This window comes from Pimephales promelas, chromosome 14 (genome assembly GCF_988280905.1).
Source record: "Pimephales promelas chromosome 14, fPimPro1.hap1.1, whole genome shotgun sequence".
In the NCBI taxonomy this organism is placed as follows: domain Eukaryota; kingdom Metazoa; phylum Chordata; class Actinopteri; order Cypriniformes; family Leuciscidae; genus Pimephales; species Pimephales promelas.
In genome coordinates this window covers 28,402,382-28,420,280 of record NC_142782.1, presented here as the reverse complement: position 1 = coordinate 28,420,280, position 17,899 = coordinate 28,402,382, and the positions used below count along the sequence as shown (strand labels likewise).

General features: G+C 40.5%; 1 protein-coding gene across 1 annotated transcript; it reads right to left on the bottom strand.

The window, feature by feature from the left end:
- Nucleotides 1–14,372, bottom strand: LOC120473970 (extracellular matrix protein 2). Its single transcript, XM_039664057.2, has 10 exons — nt 14,095–14,372; nt 13,562–13,693; nt 12,788–12,951; nt 11,266–11,800; nt 10,484–10,599; nt 9,747–9,879; nt 2,855–3,012; nt 2,525–2,664; nt 1,109–1,435; nt 1–824 (listed from the first exon to the last, which is right to left on the bottom strand). Exons 1-10 carry the CDS (start codon nt 14,246–14,248, stop codon nt 644–646), a joined length of 2,040 nt encoding a protein of 679 aa, XP_039519991.2. The 5' UTR covers nt 14,249–14,372; the 3' UTR covers nt 1–643.
- Nucleotides 14,373–17,899: the final 3,527 nt, after the last annotated feature.

The window sequence follows — 17,899 nt, the reverse complement described above, 5'->3', positions numbered from 1 at the left end:
AATGAATTATTTCACCTCTCAACTTTATTGTAGCTTGTAAATAAGAGAACACAAACATACAGACAACAAAGTAACACAAAACTGAATTGTAAAAGTCAAAACCTTCTGGTACTGAAAACCATGTTAAAATCGTATTTAAAATAAATCTATGCAAAGCAGTTCAATCAAAAAATAAATAATGTATAAGTATATATATATATATAAATAACTATTGCATATACTTAAAAAAAACCCGAATCTTTGCACATGTAAGTTTGATTTATAAAAAAAAAAAGTAAATTGCAGACATACTGGTGTAAAAGACAACAATAAGATAATGTAAAACAACTACAACAGACAGAAAAGATGCTACATGTAAATGTAAATCTGTGCTAAACACACCCCTGCAAATCTGTTAAACATTGAACACAGCTGATGCTAATGTCAAACAACAGTAGATTTTAATTGCAGTAAGGCACAAAAAAAAAAATGCATGTGCATGTGTGGCCCCATTGAGACTGTCAGAACATCCCTAAAACACAACTAACACAAAATGAAAGGCCTCTAGTGTAAAAAAGGGAACAGTATTTGTATTGTTACTTCACTTAAATCTCTGAATTATGGCTTGATTAAAGATGCTCTGTAAACTCAAAGCTCTAAGGCTTCATTTCTGGTGCTCTTCGTATCTCTGTGGCCGCAGAAGGATGCTCTGGTAGGTTTTGATGCAGGAGAAGGCTGTGGGGGGAATGAGGCGGCGGTCGATCAGGTTGTACTCCAAGTGAACAGAGACCAGCGGGGAGTCCTCACGGGCCGTGATGTCACACAATGAGTTCATAGTGATGTAGCTATAGGGAGAAGATCAGGATAATGAACACTCTCTATTATTAAGACTATTTTTACTACTATAAGTGTACAAAATAAATGTATATGTATAAACATACTAAGCAGTATGGCTTTTCTTCATGTAAATGTAGAGTAAACAAGTTTGTAGACAAACTTTGATGCAGGCTTAAGTCTGAAAGGATAGATAGATAGATAGATAGATAGATAGATAGATAGATAGATAGATAGATAGATAGATAGATAGATAGATAGATAGATAGATAGATAGATAGATAGATAGACTAACCTGATGTAGTTGTGGTTGAGGGTCAAGTGCTGCAGAGCCTTTAACTGTAGAATGCCTCGTGGGATGGACCTGAGCTGATTATGGTCCAACAGAAATTCAGTCAATGAGTTGTACAAGCCCATGAAGGACACTTCATTTATCCCGTCTTCACGCAGACGGTTGTAAGACAGCTGAAGCGAATCCAGACCAGGCCGCAGGTGGCCGAACACATAGCCAGGAATGCGCTCAATTTGGTTATGATGCAAGATGAGTTGCCGCAGACCAGCCGGCAAGAAAGAGGGAACGTGAACAAGCTTATTATGGGAAAGGTCCAAATACTCCAGTTTTCTGTGGATAAAGGCATTTTTGAAGATGGTTCAAAACAGTTTTGAAATACTTTATAATATATATAATGGCCTGGTTTCACAGACAGGGTTTAGACTTATCCAGGATTTGGCCTTTTAAGGGTTAGCTCACTCAAAAATTAAAATTACCCCATGATTTACTCACCCTCAAGCCATCCCATGTGTATATGACCTTCTTTCAGACGAATACAATCGGAGTTATAGTTAAAAAATCCTGGATTGTCCAAGCCAGTGTTGTAGTACTCGAGACTCGGACTCGTCTCGGACTCGGTCTCGAGACCATATTTTAATGGTCTTGGTCTTGTCATGGACTCGTGTCCATTTGGACTCGGAATTGACTCGTACTCGAACATTTTTTTTTTAGGACTCGAAATTATTCCCGAGTCCACTGGAGTTCAATTAAAAATATTTTTCATGATTATTAATGTATGTTTATAAAATATTTCTTTAAATTGATTGACACGCCCAGTGATTGGTGATTTTCTAGTGTGCAACTGCGCATGACAAATTTTAATAAAATTACTTTTAACACCACCTACTATGTGGCCTTTTTACCCTAAACTGATCATATTTTTTAAACTCCAAGTAAAAAAAAGGATTTCTCTAAGTAAATAAAAGTAAATTAGGTAATCAACCCTCACTGGTCTCGGTCTCGACTCGGACTCGACCGACTCTGGTCTCGGACTCGACTCTCTATGGACTCGGTCTTGACTCGGACTCGACTCTCTCTGGTCTCGGTGTCGAATCGGACTCGAGTGAGGTGGTCTCGACTACAACACTGGTCCAAGCTTTATAATGGCAGTGAATGGAGGCTGAGATTTTGAAGTCCAAAAAAGATCATCCATCCATCCATCATAAACATACTCGACGCGACTCAGAGGGGTTAATATAGGCCTTTAACCCTTTAATATAAAATTCTCCCTATTTATAATGTTCTGAAAGGCGGCCATACGCATCAATTTATATAACTGCTCCATCTCTTTAGTAAGTGGTCCTGAACATATTTGGATGCATTACAGTAACTAACCACAAGATGGCACCTGACAGCAGAGAGAGAGAGATCTGAACTCACAGCAAGTGTATCCATGCTCTTGGATGAATGCGGTCCTCTCGGATTCGGTTATGGCTGAGGTTCAGGACTCTCAGATTTGTGGTCTTGTTGAGGAGCCCTGAATGGACAACCTCTATCTTGTTGTCAGACAGATGCAGCTCCTAAAGGAGTAACAAAAACAACAACACTCAATTATCAATTGCACTCCAACTCTGCATTGAATAACATTCCAAAACTAAATGTATTTTTTAGGTCACCAAACTAAAATCTAATACATGATTGATTTGCACAGTGTATATAGTTTGTATGTTCTGCAACTTTAGCGCTTTTCAGACACAAAATGTGACAGACCTGTACGGATACAGGCAGACCAGAGGGAATAGCTCTGAATTTATTGTCATCCAGCCTGAGGTAAATCAGTCTCTTCAGAGGTTTGAAGGCCAGAGGAGAGACATTTCCATCGTGGAAATAATTATCCTCCAACTCCAGTGTCAGCAACTGTGACAGACCTGAGGAAGAAAATAAAGAACATTAGATTGCCAGAAAATAGCAATGACTCTTAGTTTGTCAGTATTTACCAGTATTTCTTTAATAGCGGTTTCAGTTGTGTTTCATTTACACTATAGTAAAAAAGTTTGGGGTCGGTAGGATTTTTTTATGCTTTTGAAAGAAGTCTCTTATGCTAAAATTATTTGATCAAAATTACAGTAAAAACAATAATATTACAATTAAAATATAAAAATAATATACAAAAATATATAAAATATAAAAACAACAATTACAATTAAAAATATATTTTTAATATATTTTAATGTAATTTATTCCTGTGATGGAAAAGCTGAATTTTCACATGATCCTTCAGAAATCATTATAATATGCTGATTTAGTGTTCTTATTATTATAAATGTTGAAAACAGTAGTGCTGCTTAATATTTTTGTGGATAAAAGAAACAAATGAGAGAGACAATTGTTGGACTTCAGACTGAAATCCCTGACTTTTGATAGCCCATTTTGGTAACTTGGCAAATCTGAGCACCTTTTGAGACACGACTGAAACGGTTTATTATACTTTTAACGATTACCAGTGAGATTGTGCTGGGATAACCACCAGAGGGCACTCCAACTCGAACAATCACCACACATCCACAAACTACATTTCCCATAATCCTTTGCCCAGACTAATCTGCCAGGATAACGTAAGTTATGACTATAACTATGGATCTATGAGACCGAACGATGACCGTCACCACGGTCTTACCTTGAATGACGCCATTCTACTAGCTCTCCTCGAGACCTAATGTAAACAATGTCAGATGACTGACCCCAAGTGGTTGGTTCCCTATAAAACATCCGGATGAACCGAACACTTCCTCTTTGCCTGGAACGTCTCAGTTCATCCCGAGTGACAAGAAATGGTGACGGTCATCGTTCGGTCTCATAGATCCATAGTTATAGTCATAACTTACGATCTATTTCGACCTCACTCAGACCGTCACCACGGTCTTACCTTGGATGACTAGTGCCATCAAGGTCACGAGGGATGGAAGTCTCACCTTCTTTACATCCCTGCTTAGCGGCCGAAAGCAGAATTGTGGACCCAAGCGTCTGTGGGTCCGCCACATTGACCCTGTAATACCTGGCAAAGGTACAAGGTGAACTCCATGATGCGGCTGCACATATGTCTGTTAGTGCTACCCCCTTCAGTGCTGCCCATGATGTGGCCAGGCTCCTGGTAGAATGAGCTACCAGGTTCCCTGGAACTGGTAAACTCTTACTGGAGTATGCGTAAGCAATCATGTCTACTATCCAATGAGATAGACGCTGTTTCGAGGCTGGTTTTCCATCATTTTTCTTATCAAAACACAGAAACAGCTGAGTGTGCGAATGTCGTAACGACTGTGTGCGCTCAATGTATGTGCGAAGTGCTCGAACTGGACATAAGGTAGTAAGATCCAACTCTGTACAGGAGAGATCAGGATCAGGTTGAAATGCTGCAAGTTCAATTACTTGATTGATCGAGCCAGTATTAAGAACTTTAGGTAAAAAAGCAGGGTTCGGCCAAAGAGAGACCCCTGAATAGTCTGCTTTCCACCTTAGACAGTCCTCACTTACTGTTAGAGAATGTATCTCACCCACTCTTTTTGCTGAACAGATAGCAAGAAGGAAAACTGTTTTCCATGTTAACGATTTAAGATCCGCTTGGGCCAATGGTTCAAACGGGGCTCTAGTCAGTGATTGTAGAACCATGGGAAGATCCCAAGATGGTGATCTAAGTCTTTTTTCTGGATAGAGGCGACGTGCCCCTTTGAGAAATTGAGTAACCAACATGTGTTTACCAATGGACAAGCCTTCCACCAAACTGTGAAAATGAGAAATGGCCGCTACATAAACTCTCACTGTGGTGACTTTTCTTCCAGAGTCTAAAAGTGACTGAAGAAAACATAAAACAGAATCAAGGTCACAATTCATGGGGTCCAAGCTCTTGTCCTGACACCAGTTAGAGAACACACGCCACTTGCTCGAGTAGTTATTCCAAGTGGAAGGTGCTTTAGCATTTTTTATGGTTTTCTTTACTGCCTGCTCCAGCTGACAAGAGAGGGGCTGAGTAGGGGCCACACCCAGAGTTGTAACGTGTCTGGATTCGGGTGCCAGATCTGACCCTCTACTTGAGAGAGAAGGTCTGATCTCATTGGCAGTTTCCATGGATGGCCCTGTACCAGACGTAGGAGAAGTGGAAACCAATGTCTCTTTGGCCATTTCGGGGCGATTAGTAAGACCCTGCAATGTCCCTGATCCACTCGTTTGAGCACATGAGGAATCAATGGTAGGGGAGGAAAAGCATATAATATACCTCCCGGCCACTCGTGAGACAGTGCATCCAGTCCCAAAGGCCCACCTTGGCCATTCAGAGAGAACCACATCTTGCAGTGAGTTGTCTCGACTGATGCAAATAGGTCGGTGTGGGCTTTTCCGTAACGGGCCCATATCAGATTCACCACCTCCGGGTGTAATCGCCATTCCCCCGGGAGAGGTCCTGATCGAGAAAGGAGATCGGCTGCCCGGTTCATTACTCCGGGTAAGTAGATTGCCCTGAGGGATGCAAGCCTTGGGTAGACCCAAAACAGAAGTCTCCTGGCTTCTTGGAGACAGCGCAATGACCTGGTGCCTCCCTGATGATTGATGTGATAAACTGCCGACATATTGTCGGTCCTTACAAGGACATGCTTGTTCTGTAGGAATGGAATCAAACGTCTCAAAGATAGATAAATGGCTCTCAGCTCCAGCACATTGATGTGATCCATGGTCCAAGGGAACACCCACGAGCCTCTGACTGTTCTGCCTTGCCAGACAGCCCCCCAACCTGTCAGAGAAGCATCGGTTGTCACCACCATTCTCCTTGCTGGTATATTCCCCAGAGGAACCCCTTGATTCAACTTGTTGCTTCTTGTCCATGGACGCAGAGCCTGAACACATTTCCGTGTGACTTTCAGCTTCACTCGCCTGTGTAACTTGGGGTGGAGTTGAAATTTGTTGATCCACCATTGCAATGGTCGTGCTTGGAGCAGCCCCAGAGGCACTACCTTTATTGCTGCCGATATCATCCCCATTAACTTTTGGAACTGTGCCAACTCCATTCGCTTGCCTAAGCGAAAAGATTGTGCCAGGGTGGATAACTGTGTTACCCTCTGTGGGGATAGAGATGCTGTCATTGTTAGGGTGTTCAAAACCAACCCAACAAATACGGTTTCTTGTCGTGGTTTGACATTGCTTTTTTCGTAATTCATGCGGAACCCAAGTTCTTGTATGTGGTTGATAACGGCCTCTGTATCCCTTAGAACCTCGTGATGGCTTGGTGCACATATCAACCAGTCGTCCAAATATGGAAGGATCTTTATGCCTACAGCCTGAAGAGGATGAAGGGCGGCTGACACCACTCTGGTAAATACCCGGGGAGAGAGAGACAGGCCAAAGGGAAGGACGTTGAATTGGTATGCTTGGCCTTGGAAAGCAAAGCGAAGGAACTTCCTGTGATCTGGATGAATAGGCACATGGAAATATGCATCTTTGAGGTCTAGTGTTGTAAACCACTCGCTTGGTTCTATGACCTCCAAGATCTGGGCAGTAGTCAGCATCTTGAATGGCAACACTTTTATGTATGCATTCAGACGCCTTAGGTCTAAGATGGGTCGGAGACCTCCATCTTTTTTGGGCACAAGGAAATAGTTCGAATAAAACCCAGTGTGCTGTTCGTTGGGTTGTAGCTGAGTAATTGCCTTCTTCCTCAGAAGGGCCGCTATCTCTTTGGATAAAATTTCTGCCTGGACTGGATTCTTGACCACAGTTAAGTGGATACCTGAAAACGAAGGAGGTCGTCGCCGGAACTGGATCCTGTATCCGTTTTTTATCACAGTGAGTACCCAACGATCTGATATTTTCTCCTCCCAGCTGTCCAGGCATAGCTGGGAGCAGATTCCGGCAGCTCCACCAGGATTGCTACGCAGTACCCCCATAGGGGCCTGAGCCCCTGGGGTTCTGCTTCTTTTGTGGTGCATCTCTTCCTGAAGTACGAGACCGAGACATTTGTGAATGTCGGGGTGCTTGTCTGGCACTTCGACTGTTACCAAACCCCAGAGAATGAGTATTTTGTCTTCCATTAAACTCCCATGATCCTGACCGATTAAAAGCAGGAGGATGAGAGTGTTGATAGCCTCGATATGACTGTCTAGCTGTCCTAGCAGGACCGAACGTGCGTTGCACTGAATCTCTTCTACGTCGCGCTTGTTCTGCTTTGTCAAGCGTCAACTGAGAGTCTGGATGAAACACCCGGCCTGGGGTGACAGGCATGTTAGTCAGTTCTTTCCTGATAGTATCCGGTAAGGAAGTCTGTGCCAACCAAATCTGTCTACGGGAAAGTATCGCAGACGACATAGAGGCCCCAATGTCCCTAGTAAGCTGGGCGTGCGTAACCAGAGCTGCATCGACCAGCCCAATGATGTCCTGATCCTGTGGATTTATAAGTTTCCGTAAAGAGGCCAGAATTATGGCTAAGGCATTACCAGATCGGGCTGCACGTGTGGCCGAGTTGTAGGTTCGACACACTAAATTATCTGTCTTCTCACACTCCTTCCGGGGACATCTTGGGTCATCAGTCACCCGGTCTAAACCCAAGGGTGTTAAAGATGCCATTTCACGCTCCACCGCTGGCATACCTGCCATGCCCGTTTCTGTAGCATATTGTACATTAGCAAAACGTCTACAACCAGCATTGAACTGGGGTGCAGCTTTGGGGTTATTCCAAGCTTTGCTTAACATTTGTGAATAATCCTCAGTAACAGGGATTGAAACAGATGGTTGGGATTGGGCAACCCCAGCCCACACTCCTGGCACCACTGGTGCAGTTGATGTCTCGGCCGATGTTTCCAGGCCTAAAATTCTTGCAGCACTTAGAATTCGGGTAAGAATGTCAGGTTGTGCACCATCCTTATCATTAGTAGAAGACCTGGACTCATCTCCTTGATCTTCCTCACCCATATCCTGATCATCACTACCAAAAAGCGAGCCATGAGCATGGAGAGAAATAGTGTCAGGAATGTTACCTCTTCCTCCCTGATTTGGAGGGATATCATTTTCAGATACAACAGATGGAGCTGCATGCTGTTGTGCGTTTAAACCAATATACTGGGGCCTAAAAACATCCATCTTACCAGCCAAATCCCTCAAGGTTGCAAGAATTTGCATCTGAGTATCAGCTTGAAGATCTGAAACCCTCGATCTTCTTCCATCAGAACAGGTAGACCCATCATTAACCTCAACAGGAGAATTTTCCCGTCTCCGTTTAAGGGATCGTGCCTCAGCCATTGATGCTGATGCTCCTCTATCATTAGTTGCTTGTTCAAAAAGTCTTGTTCTTTGCACCCTTTCTTGTAGGGAGAACTCAGTTGCGGCGGGACATGGTCTCTCAATGTCCTCCAGCAAATGGGCCATACCCAGACATGATGGACACTCCCGGTGTCCGTCCCGAGGATGCATGGTAGCATGACAATAACAACACATAGGTTGACTCATAATTACAATACAACTGCGTACAGCTGTAGCCTAGTAATAATACCTTACCCTGCGTACAGGAGTTTGACAAATGTAAATTTTTTTTTTTTTTTTTTTTTTTTTAACCAAAAACACCTATCTATACGCGAACGCACAGATTAAAACAGGTGACAGAGTCCCCTCAGCTGCGAACAGCCGATCAGCGGGTAAACAATTAAGCTCCTTTCAAGCCATATGAATAATAGAGCAGAAAAAACAATATTAGTATTCTACTCACCACATATGCTTTTAAGCGTCGGAATATAATCCCTACAAAACAAATATTAACATGAATCAAATTCGTAAATTTGTAATGTAAATAAAACCAACCACTCACCTGAATAGTAAGAAAAAGGGAAAATTACCGCAATCCTCAGGGGCACCAGGCGCCTGCACTTAAAGTGACGGATTGAGTGGGTAAAGATTCCAAATATCCTCGTATACACGCGGATTTTCTCCAAACCGGTCTCAGAAGAGGCGAGAAAGGCAAAGAGGAAGTGTTCGGTTCATCCGGATGTTTTATAGGGAACCAACCACTTGGGGTCAGTCATCTGACATTGTTTACATTAGGTCTCGAGGAGAGCTAGTAGAATGGCGTCATTCAAGGTAAGACCGTGGTGACGGTCTGAGTGAGGTCGAAATAGATCATTCACCTGTATGCATTTACCTTGTTTATCTCAGCCCATATAAGCCTGGTTTTCACATTCATTCCCTGTAAAGTCTTGTTAGTTGTTTACACTGCATCTCTGAGCGTTTTCTGGACATATGTCTCTTGGTTTTGCATTTCTTGCCTGTGCTCCCTGCCAGTTTATTTTATTGATTGATTGGACTGTCTGCGTTTGACCTTGCACTTTGGATTACATGTTTTGATTGTCTCTATTAAATAAACTGCCTTTGGAGTCTTTTTTTCTTTTTTTTCTCTCCATTTTTCTCTCCATTTAATTTCAATTCCGTCTATGGAGAAAATATTAAAAACATCTAATTTGTGATTTTTTTCCCCTTATAGTTAGTGTAAGTGTACCATAAATCACTCTGGATAAAGCATCAACTAACTGGGAAGTAGATAAGTCATTTTAACCCCTAACATGAAAAACAGATCTTTTACTGGACTTGAGTGTTGGATAGTGAGTTCATACGGACACTGTGGTTGTGTGTTTACCCTTAAAGCTGTGGGGAGTGAGACCACTGAGTTTATTATCGTTGATCTTCAGCTCCACCAGTGATGGAGGGAGAGCCGGCACTTTAGTGAAGTTGTTTCCGTCAAGGTTTAACCTCCTGAGCCTCGTCAAGTTCTGCAACAGGCCGAGAAGATACTCAGAACACTGTCAAAGCCACACTGGAAATATTTCAAAGCTTTCTGCAAGTCACAGAAGCAAAAGTTACACAGATATTCAGAGTTCATCTGGCATGACGAACAGACATTTCCCGATCATGCTACCGAGCGCAGGTAAACACTGAGGTGCAGTGAACATGTGAAAAAAACACTATTCTGCTCTGTGTCACATACATGTCACTTGTAAAATCCTGTGCTTGGGGCCCGGTTGAAATGGCACACAGGTGAGAAAACGGTAAAAAATGATTGCGTTTCATTTTAAGGGGTAATATCTACTGATTGAAAATTCCTGTTCACTGCAGCAACCTGGTGAGAATTTTCTCGGTGATGTCAGACCCGACATCTTGCGAAAACACGTCAGCTACTTGCTAAATATCAAGCATGCACTGTGCGGCACCATAAAGCCTGATAACTCACAGTTGTAACAGATCACAAAGATTTATATTGCTCAGAATATTATTAGAGTTTAAACAAAAATCATAGCCATTGTTTTTAAAATACAAACAGAGATGATGAGATGTTCCAGTGCACTTGCTAATAAGGTTTTCTTGACTGCATCTCACCTGAAACACATCCAGTCCCAATGAGAAATCATCCAGCTTGTTCTTGCTGAGGTCGAGCCACTCTAAGTTGGGAAGACCTGCCAGAGCATCCGCTGGGATCTTGCTGATTTTGTTATCTGCAAAACACCAGGAAGTCATGAGTTATTTTCCACCTCTTTCTGGATCACGGTTTTTCTGGAAACACCTTTTCACCCTAAAAATGTATCTTTAAGGGCCAGGGGGGTCTATTTTCAGACACTAGACACCCTTTTAAATATAAATTTTTGTTTCACTGTCATTTGCACAACCAAATAAAATGTTCATACATTTTACACAAATCTACATCAATTTAGTGAGTTTTATATAAACAGTACACACAAATTTATTTAATAATGTTTAAAAAAACATATTCCACAATTTTGACTTTATATCTAATAATTGTGACTTAACATTTCACAATTTGTGAATGTCACAGCTTAATATCTCACAATGTGACACAAATTTTTATCATACATATTTTATCCACTAACATTCAAAAGTTTGGGGTCTGTCAATTTTTTTAAGATTTTATTATATTCATCAATAATGTAAACATTATTAAGAAGCACAACTGTTTTCAACGCTGTTAATAATGAGAAATGTTTCTTGAACAGCAATTTTTCATTTATGAAGTATTATGTGACACTGAGGACTGGAGTATATAAAGCATAAAACTATGTATATACTGTGTGTATATACAGTATGATGATAATAAAAACAAATATTTTTGTAGTGTACTATTAGCCCTCACGAGCTCACCTCACCTGCAAGAAAGAGACTCTTGACCCCTGGATCTCTGATGAAGGGTATTTGGGTAAGGCGAGTGTTTCCACAGGCGATAAGAGACTCTAAAAGCAAGCAGCCTGCTGGAAGAGACTCCATATGAACAGAGGTGCGGAAGACTGGGCGGCCAATATCTCGATCCACCAGTCGCCCACTGGGGGCTGGCAGCGGCCTTCCAGCAGGCAGGAGCACAGATCTTCTTGTAGGAAGAGCAAAGGCCGGTTCTGCTCGTGGTACAGAGGGTTTGAGTGTGGGCGGCATCACTCGTCTTTCGATTGCTACAGGGCGAACAGCAGATCTGAACACTGAAATACTGCTGTTATCATCGTCATCATCATCGCTGTCACTGTCGTCCTCCAGATAGTCGTCGTCATCGTGGTCATCATTATCAAAATGGATTGGTCTCATATATTGATGTTCTCTGGGTATTAAAGGGGTCTTATGCAATTTTCTAGGATCCAGACTCAAAGTCACCTGGTTTTTCTTTACTTGCTTCTTGGGGACATTTGAGGATGGCTGAATAAAAAAAGAACAATTAAAAGAGGTCAAATCTGCTTAACACTATCCTAGATTGTTTTGCTATTCTTACCTGGTCTAGTTTACTGGTTTTATGTACTTTCATTTGTTAAATCAGCTGAGCACCAGATTAAGATAGCAGATTGACCCCTGGTTTACCAGACAAGGTTTAAAGTTAGTCCCAGATTAAAGGAGTAGTTCACTTTATAATTTCCTCACCCCCATGTCATCCAAGATGTCCACGTCTTTCTTTCTTCAGTCGAAAAGAAATTAAGGTTTTTGATGAAAACATTCCATGATTTTCTCCATATAATGGACTTCATTGGGAACCAAACAGTTCAAGGTCCAAATGAGAGTTTCATTGCAGCTTTAAAGGGCTTTAAATGACACCAGACGATGAATAAGGGTCTTATCTAGGACCCTTCGAGTCATGACTCGAAAAAAGATTCATTCATTTTGATGAAGGAGTTTGAACAGGAGAGTCACGAACGCTCATCACAGAACAGAGCAAGGCGAGCATTTGAGCTTTTAAAACTGAAACTTTTTATTTATTTTTTAAATGACCAATCGTTTCGCTAGATAAGACACTTATTTATCGTCTGTTGTCGTTTAAAGCCCTTTGAAGCAGCACTGAAACTCTCATTTGGACCTTGAACCCTTTGGTTCCCATTGAAGTCCATTATATGGAGAAAATCCTGGAACGTTTTCATCAAAAACCTTAATTTCTTTTCGACTGAAGAAAGACATAGATTTAATTGAGTAATAATAGAGTAAATTATCAGCAAAAGTTTTCTTTTAAAGTGAACTACTCTTTTAAAATGCATGTTTGAGCAGTTTTAACTAAGAGCAACTTGCACTGACATATATCTTAAAACATGTCAGTAGCATTGTTTTGTCTTAGGATGCACATCAGTAATGTTTTTTCCAGAACATGGTTATAAATCTACTTAAATGTCATAATTGAACTAAACATGCACATCTACATACTTCTTTCGCTGGTGCGACCGCCATCTTGTTCTTCTTTGGCTTCACCTCCAGAACCTCCGTCCCCACAGGTGGTTTTCCATTCCCTGTCAGTCTGTTTTTCAAGCTTGTTTTCCCCACAGAGGTTGGATTGGTCTTCCTGGCCACAGACTTCAGGGTGGGTGAAGCTAGACATGGTGTGGCAAACAGAAAAATCAGTATCCACCACCAAGCATCCCACTCCCTTATGGCACCTTTCCCAGAGCCACACTAAGAGCCGATGTTTCACATAATTCTCCACCTGTATCACCACAGGGATGCCCACCGTTTTCTTTAGCGCAAACTACAAATTGCTATTCCAACTACTATTTCATTGGAAACCCCAAAAAACAATAAAAAAAATGAATGGAACATATACTACCGTTCAAACATTTGGGGTCAGCAAGGTTACGTTTCAAGAAAAATATAAGGCAGCGCAACAATCAACATTGATAATAATAAGAAATTAATCAGCATGTTACAATGATTTCTCAAAGATTTTATGTGACAGAGTAATGATATATATTTATCTATAAAATCAAAACAGTTTTAAATTGTAATAGTATTTCAAAATTTTTACTGTATTTTTGCTCAAATAGACGCAGAAAAATGTTAAAGACCCCAAAACTGTTGAACGGTAGTAAGAAATCTAAAATAAAGAATGTAGATTATAGATTAGTAGATCTGATGTTGTCACTGAGGGCGCAATCAAGCAGACTGTGAATGCGGTGAGAAAGAAAGATATGGTGGTTTCCAAACCTCTGGCCGGGCAGGGGACGTTTCGACAGCTCGCTGCTCCACCTTTACACTGGCACACACTGCAAGGCTCCGGAGACCAGACAGCCCCCTCGAACAGAGAAATCCCATTCACCAAGCACTGGCTGCTAAGCCCTGGCATGTGTCCACAGATACAGAATTTCAGAAATCAGCACACAGTGGCTCCAACAAGTAATTGGGACACACAAAATGCATAAATGTCATTGCATTACTATAAAGTAAATTAATATAATAATACAACAAGTAATCAGAAACTTAAAATTCATTAATATCTTTGCATTAAATATGTGGTAATATAAAAAAATATATATTTTTAGTGGATGCATGATGTCAGTTTCCTTTAAGTTCACAATGGTTTATATTATATATAATATATTTTTTGTTGCTTTAATTAAATAGTCACTTTTCAATAGTAGTGACAACTGCACAAATATGAATTCAAAATATACATTTTAATATAAAGTCACAATATTAGGAAATATTTTCTTAAATTAAATGCCATAAGCATTGCTCACCAGGAAGGAAAGGGTTATCATACTCAAGCGCATCCTCAGCGGACAAGAAGCGCCTGGAGCTCCTCTGTCTCTCTCCTCTTCCTCTTCCTCGTTTTCCCTCAGCTGCTAAAAGCGCTAAACACAGGCACAAACACAAAGCTAAAGACTTGTACATTGTGAATGTATGCTTGAGTCAGTTCAGGTCTGGCTGAGACATGCGTCTCAATAACTCTGAGGGCTGCACCCTCTGAAAGGCCAGTTATATTCTCTGCCTCTGGAAATCATGTTCAACCCATCCCTCTGAGAAAAAAAAAAAGAAATGCAAAGGTGAGAGCAGAGAGTGAGGAGGAAGGATTGGAACGGAAGCAGGGGAGTGAGAGGGAAAAAAGAAAAAGAAAACAGTTTCAACAAAGCGCCTCTTTCATTTGCCCTGAAGACCCACCAACCGCCTCTCCTTTCCCTCTCAACAAACGCCCATCGGTCCCCAGAGCCAAACAAACTATTAAAGCGTCCTTGAGTGGAAAAAAAATCTTATCTTTGACACGATTTAATGTTCTGACGTCAATGGATGCACATTCAGTGTGTGGGATTTCAGATTTGTGTTGATGAATAAAACATTCATTTAAGCCTCTCTTGATATGCAATTTTTTGAGCAGAGAAAACATTGGACCATAGGGAGCCCTTGATATGAACGCTAGCTTTGTTTGTCGAAGGGCCAACGGCACCACACTCCTGAGACATTCTTCAAGTTCCATTGCCTTTTGCAACCTCGCTTGACCATGCGGCCTCTTTCTGTTCAGTGTGGCCAACTCTCTGCATACAAGCATTGTTGCCATGACAACCACTTTTTTCAATAACATTTTAATTTCTTTCTGCGTCTGGTTTTATTATTCAAATCAGAAACTAAAATTACCCAACACAATGTTTCACCATGATTCTCAACTGTTGTGGGTCGTTGCCAGGACTTTGCTATGTGGCCTCAAGTCTACATTCTGAACCCCTGCATATGGGCAAATCCAGCTAGAAAAAAAAAAGTTTATTTGTTGAAAAAAAAAAAATGTTTACAAAAATAGGCACAATGTTATATATTGAATATTCTGTCAACTTGTGTTCCTACACGATCCCAAATGTTTCCAACAATGTTCAAATCCAGAGACATCAGCAATTTTAACCAGTGTAACCATAGATATCCATAATAAAGGCTAGATGTCTCGTCCGCGCTACTGTCCAATGGAGGTCGAGGTCCGCACCTGGCGGCCATCTCGTCACAGGCAGCACGCTCACTCGTAACACTGCGTTTTAATGGTGCATGTACTTTTTAAATAACCATAACTTGCTCAATTTTCTACCGATTTTCAAATGGGTTGGTTTGTTCTAAACGTCACCCAGATAGCAAACTAACATTGAATCAACATGGAAATATGACATCGAAACAACGTTGATCTGACATTGTTTTGCTCATCGAATTAACGTTAAACCAACGTCAGACGCGTCATTCTTTCAAAACTAACGGAAAATCAACTTGAAATCAACGCGTTGTTTCAACGTTATGAAAGCAAACCAATTTTCGATTTTCATTTAGCTTTGAAGAATGCCGCGTCTGACGTTGGTTCAACGTTAATTCGATGAGCAAAATCAATGTTGTTTCAATGTCATGAGAGACGTCGTTTCCACGTTGATTCAATGTCAGTTTGCTATCTGGGCAGAGATGTAGTTATGACACTGCATACTTGTGAATACTTATATGTAATATGTGAATACTACATACTTATGAACTTATGAATATTTGTGTTTGTGCGGCTGATCACTCATTTTACATAATCTTGCCTGTGACAAGATGGCCGCCGGTGATGACGATAAAGACTCCGCCGTAAAACATTATTATGGATATCTATCGAGTGTAACGGCCCGTGTCAGTGATGTCATTATCCGCGTTACCCTCGATTTTTGGTTTGACTTCCGTAGAAACCATGTGACTAACATAGCAAAATCAGAAAGACCTTTTGTTTTCTCCACCAGAAAATATATTTTAAAATATTGCATGGCATTTACAAGTCATCTAGCTTTTATTAATATGATATTTTAATATTGACCTAGCTTACTGCAGTGTGCAAGAAATGTCTCATAGCCCAAAAAAAAAAAATTGTTTTAATTAATCAAATAAAGTGACCTGTAAATTAATTCAACACTATTTAATTAGAATGAAATTAAATTATTTGAATTTAAGTTATTAAACGTAACTGTAACAGTTAAAGCTCAGGGAAGGAGGAGGTAAACGTTAAATGTAACTTTAATCGTAAAATAAACATAACCAACAAAACAAAAGGAGCGCATTATTTCAAGAAGAAAACAGCAGGAAAAGACTAACATGTTAATTACCATGTGTACAGGAAGACTGGAATAACCTAAAGCATTTAAACCGCTTTTAGCAGAATAAAGGCTTTTCAGAATATGGACCGTAATATGTGTTAGCTAACACAACATTAACACACAAGTGTAAGCCTGTTGTGATTATATAAAATGTGTTTAGAAAAGGCTGGGACAAATAAATCAATTAGTTCTGCTTAATTCTGTTTGCAATTTGCATCTCCTACACCCCAGTTCGTTATAGCCTTTCTTTATTTTTGCCTCCCACACAGAAAAGTATTAGGCAATTGGATGTAATACTCCCCCATTAGACATGCCCCGAGCTTCCTGTCTTTCATTCAAAAATAAAAACTCTGAATGCTCGTGAAGACAAACAATCATTTTAAACAGGTAAACACGCCACCCACACATCTTCCTGTCTTCGGGTTTACCTAGTACATCTGCTCAGAGTCTGACCAAAAACAGGTTATACCAGATATAAATGTCTCAAACAAATAACGCCGAAATCGTTTTAGCACCATCCTTCAGCTGTGGTCCATTTCTGGAATGAGGCTGTATGAAGACACTTCCAAAAATATGGTTTAATGTACAATTGAACTAAGCCGACCTCAGACAGCAAACAGTCTAATGTGTTCATTTTCTTCATGACAACTTGAGAATCAGTGTTTACTTTTTTCCTAGAATTCACCATCCGTCCACACACATGGCTGGAGCCAAGCCTGTCGAGAACATGATAAATACTGCCCAGACTGTTTAGAGAACTCATACTGTAGTAGAGAATGAAAAACATTTAGATAGATAGATAGATAGATAGATAGATAGATAGATAGATAGATAGATAGATAGATAGATAGATAGATAGATAGATAGATAGATAGATAGATAGATAGATAGATACTCATAAATAAATATATCTCTTCTGTTTATCTCTTCTCTAGCTGTGTGTTTTGGAACAGTTTGCATTTCTTGACTCATTAAAAAACGCCTACAACTAGATACTTCTCAGTCCTCTCTAACAACAGTGATTACTGTCTGCATATTTTTAGTGCTCAGAGGGAGTCTCGACCCCAAGATTGTGGTGCAGATTACAGCAAGTGTAATGCAACCAATATTTTAGTTGTCCCTCTCTCTCTCTCCCTTTCTGTATCTGTAATGGATCTCTTTGTCAGTGTTTAACACAGCCAGTCGAACAAAAGCAGAAGACAGCATGACTGCATGTCGAGTCGACTGTATCTATTGCATCTTTTTGATGGAAATTATGGTTAATTCAGTTTTGTGAAGCCCAGTGCAATCAAAGTGAAGACCCAAGATGAGTGAAAAACAATGTAATTGGTCATGACATATTTTGTCAATCATATAAGGTTATTTTACTCAAATTATGGTAATCAATGGTCACATTTTAATTTTAAATCGAGTTCTACGAATGAGCATGTTCATAATACTGCCAAACACAACAGAA

Excerpts from the sequence above, each read along its gene's own strand:
- LOC120473970 (XM_039664057.2), bottom strand. The coding sequence starts at position 14,248 with ATGTACAAGTCTTTAGCTTTGTGTTTGTGCCTGTGTTTAGCGCTTTTA. Across the intron at positions 10,600-11,265 it reads CAAGAGTCTCTTTCTTGCAG|ATAACAAAATCAGCAAGATC; the intron begins GTGAGGTGAGCT and ends GGTGTTTTGCAG. Across the intron at positions 2,665-2,854 it reads GTCTGCCTGTATCCGTACAG|GAGCTGCATCTGTCTGACAA; the intron begins GTCTGTCACATT and ends TTACTCCTTTAG.